Below are 3,069 nucleotides of genomic sequence, written 5' to 3' on the forward strand. Positions count from 1 at the left end.
TTCACATCTTGTTACAGATTCTCTGGGATTTGGTTCTGGATGGTGATTGGGCCGATCACACACAGGAATATGCTCTGATCTCAACCCTCCTTTGTAGCTCTGGCAGGATGTTGAGGGTCATTGTCCTGCTGGAAGTTGAACCTATGCTCTAGTCTCAAGTCTTTTGCAGCCTCAAACAAGTTTTCCTCCAGAATTACCCTGTATTTAGCTCCATCCATCTTACCATCAATTCTGACCAGCTTCTTTGTCCCCGCTGAAAAAAAGCCTCCCCACAGCAGGATGCGGCCACCACCGTGTGGGAGGGTGGGGTTGGTGTTTTCAGGGAGATGTGCAGTGTTTTCTGCAACACATAACATTTTGAATTTAGCTCAAAAAGTTCTCCTCTGGTCTCATAATTAGAAAACCATCAATTATTTCCTTCAGACTTCACAAATACTTGTTACTTTGTGTTGGTATTACATAAAATCCCAATAAAATACATATAACTTTGTGGGTGCAATGTGAAAAACTGAAGAAAAGTTCATGGCGTATGAATACTTTTTCAAGGAACTGTATGCAGCACTACAGATAACACAGTGATAACTCTCTGAGTACAGGTAATATGTCACACATTACATATATTCCTATGTGACAACCACAGATATCATAGAGTTCAATATCAGACCGCTCCTCGTATCTCAAAACTGTGATTGTTACAAGAATTAAATATTTTCAAAAACTTGTAACTACAGAGTTTATATTAGAAAATGTTTAGGATTTTAGTATCCTATTATTGGCCTATACTGTATTAGTAAAAACCATCAATGATTGACCAGTCGGGGTCTCGCCTCTGAAATCCCTGCACAATGAAGGGCCATGACAAATAAACCAAAGAGCTACAATGCCAGGCACAACCTCTCCTGAAGATCGGTTGGCTGATGATTAAGAATTGGTCATCAATGTAACAGGCCTAGAGAACATCAAAATTAAGCTTAAACTCGAGTGTTTGTTTTTGTAGGATGCCACCTTAAATGGGAAGATGTTGAATATCACGGGCACTCATCCATCGCTCCTGACCTTGAACTTTGGTCCAATGACTGAACTGAAATATCTCTACAGCACGATCACATTCCTTGGTTTTCTCATCATTGTTGTCTCCAACTGTGCCGTCATCTCCACCGTGGCCTTAAATAAGAGTCTCCAGGAGCCCATGTACATCTTTATATCTTTCCTCTGCCTCAATGGACTCTACGGGAGCAGCTCCTTCTTCCCAAATTTATTTCTAAACTTAATAAGCAAAACACAAACCATCTCCTATGTGGGTTGTCTAGCTCAAGTCTTCGTCATTCACACATACATGGGTGGAGAACTGGCCTTCCTGACAGTCATGGCGTATGATCGATACTTGTGTATCTGCCACCCCTTAAGATACAACACAATCATGTCCTTGTCTATGGTTCTGAAGCTCATCTTTGGGGCCTGGTCATTCATTATTTGTTTATTTACAGTTCACTTTGCATTGACCATTAGGCTTCCGCTTTGCGACTCTTTCATCCTGAAGATCTACTGTGATAACTGGTCCGTGGTGAGGTTGTCCTGCATTGACACAACGGTCAACAATATTTATGGGCTCTTTATCACTGTAGTGATTATAGTCCTGTTGCCAGTAATAATCTTCATTTCTTACATTGAGATTCTAAAAGTCTGTATCAGGGCCTCTAAGGACTTCCGATCCAAGTCTCTACAAACATGTACTCCACACTTAGTGACCATCACTAACTTTGTCATCAATGTGTTATTTGAGATCTTGCTCCATCGTTTCAGTCCCACCAACCTATCCTATGAGCTGAGAACAGTAATGTCATTGCAGTACCTTGTAATTCCACCAATTCTGAACCCTCTGATCTATGGATGGAAAACCAGGGAAATAAGAGTGAAGTTGATGAAACTTCTGTCCTCAAAACTGATGACGTCACAATAGAAAACTGATATATGGACATCATAAATGGGACTGCATCATCGAAGGGGCAAAAGCATCTTTTCCATATTGGTAGTTCTTCTACCCTTTTATTACTATTCCATATATTGGTTTTAGTAGATATAATGTCTCAATATTTAAGTTGCACAGATAGTACCAGGCTTCACATATGTGATTACCACATTCTTCCTATATGGAGACAACTTCCCTTGAAATGATCTATTTACGGTACTTCTTATTTGTCGGAAAAGAAGTTGATCTGTTACATTGCTATAACTATTAAATATCTATTATCCATCTATTTATCTATTATCTATCTGTTATTTATCTATCATTTATCTATTATCTAGTATCTATCTATTATCTAGTATCTATCTATTATCTGTTATATATGTATTATCTATTATCTATCTATTATCTATCTATTATCTGTTATATATGTATTATCTATTATCTATCTATTATCAATCATCTAGTATCTATTATCTATCCATCTATCATCTATCTATCTGTCATCTATCTATCTATTATCTATCTATCTATCTGTTATCTATCTATCTGTTATCTATCTATTATCTATGTATTAATCATCGGTGATGATTTTCAGTTACCTACAACAGATGTCAATGATGAGTTCCGCAGTAGTATTTGTTCACTGTGTTCTTTACCGTTCTGCTAACACCAGTGATCATTGATGACCCTACACAACCCCATGTTATATCTGTGCTGTGCTCATGCTGGGGTTGTTAGTGCGGTCACAACAAAGCCACACATCTCCTGCCTGTCCATCATGTTCTATAGTGTGCTCTTCCTGCCACTTCCAGTAGACAAATATTATTTAGATGACACCGCACACTCTAGTAATTACATATGCAAAATAGTGTAAATGTATTCCACATGAACAGCACTTGGGAGCAAAATACAAATATATAGTTAGCGACCAAGATAGTAACAAGACGTTTCGACTCTCCCGAGTCTCACTCATATAATCGCTAAAAGACAAAACAGAACAAGGGTAAATATAAGCATGGAATATGTCCATATATACCGAGTACATGCAAAAAGCAACATCAATCATCCCGCTCTGTGTATGCACATTGTGTTACTGCGCC

General features: G+C 38.3%; 1 protein-coding gene across 1 annotated transcript; it reads left to right on the plus strand.

The window, feature by feature from the left end:
* Positions 1 to 1,018: 1,018 nt before the first annotated feature.
* On the plus strand, positions 1,019 to 1,960 carry LOC143817832 (olfactory receptor 52D1-like). Its single transcript, XM_077299297.1, has one exon. It carries the CDS (start codon positions 1,019 to 1,021, stop codon positions 1,958 to 1,960), a length of 942 nt encoding a protein of 313 aa, XP_077155412.1.
* The last annotated feature ends 1,109 nt before the right edge of the window (positions 1,961 to 3,069 follow it).

The sequence above is a fragment of the Ranitomeya variabilis genome, chromosome 3 (assembly GCF_051348905.1).
Source record: "Ranitomeya variabilis isolate aRanVar5 chromosome 3, aRanVar5.hap1, whole genome shotgun sequence".
NCBI classification, from domain to species: Eukaryota; Metazoa; Chordata; class Amphibia; order Anura; family Dendrobatidae; genus Ranitomeya; species Ranitomeya variabilis.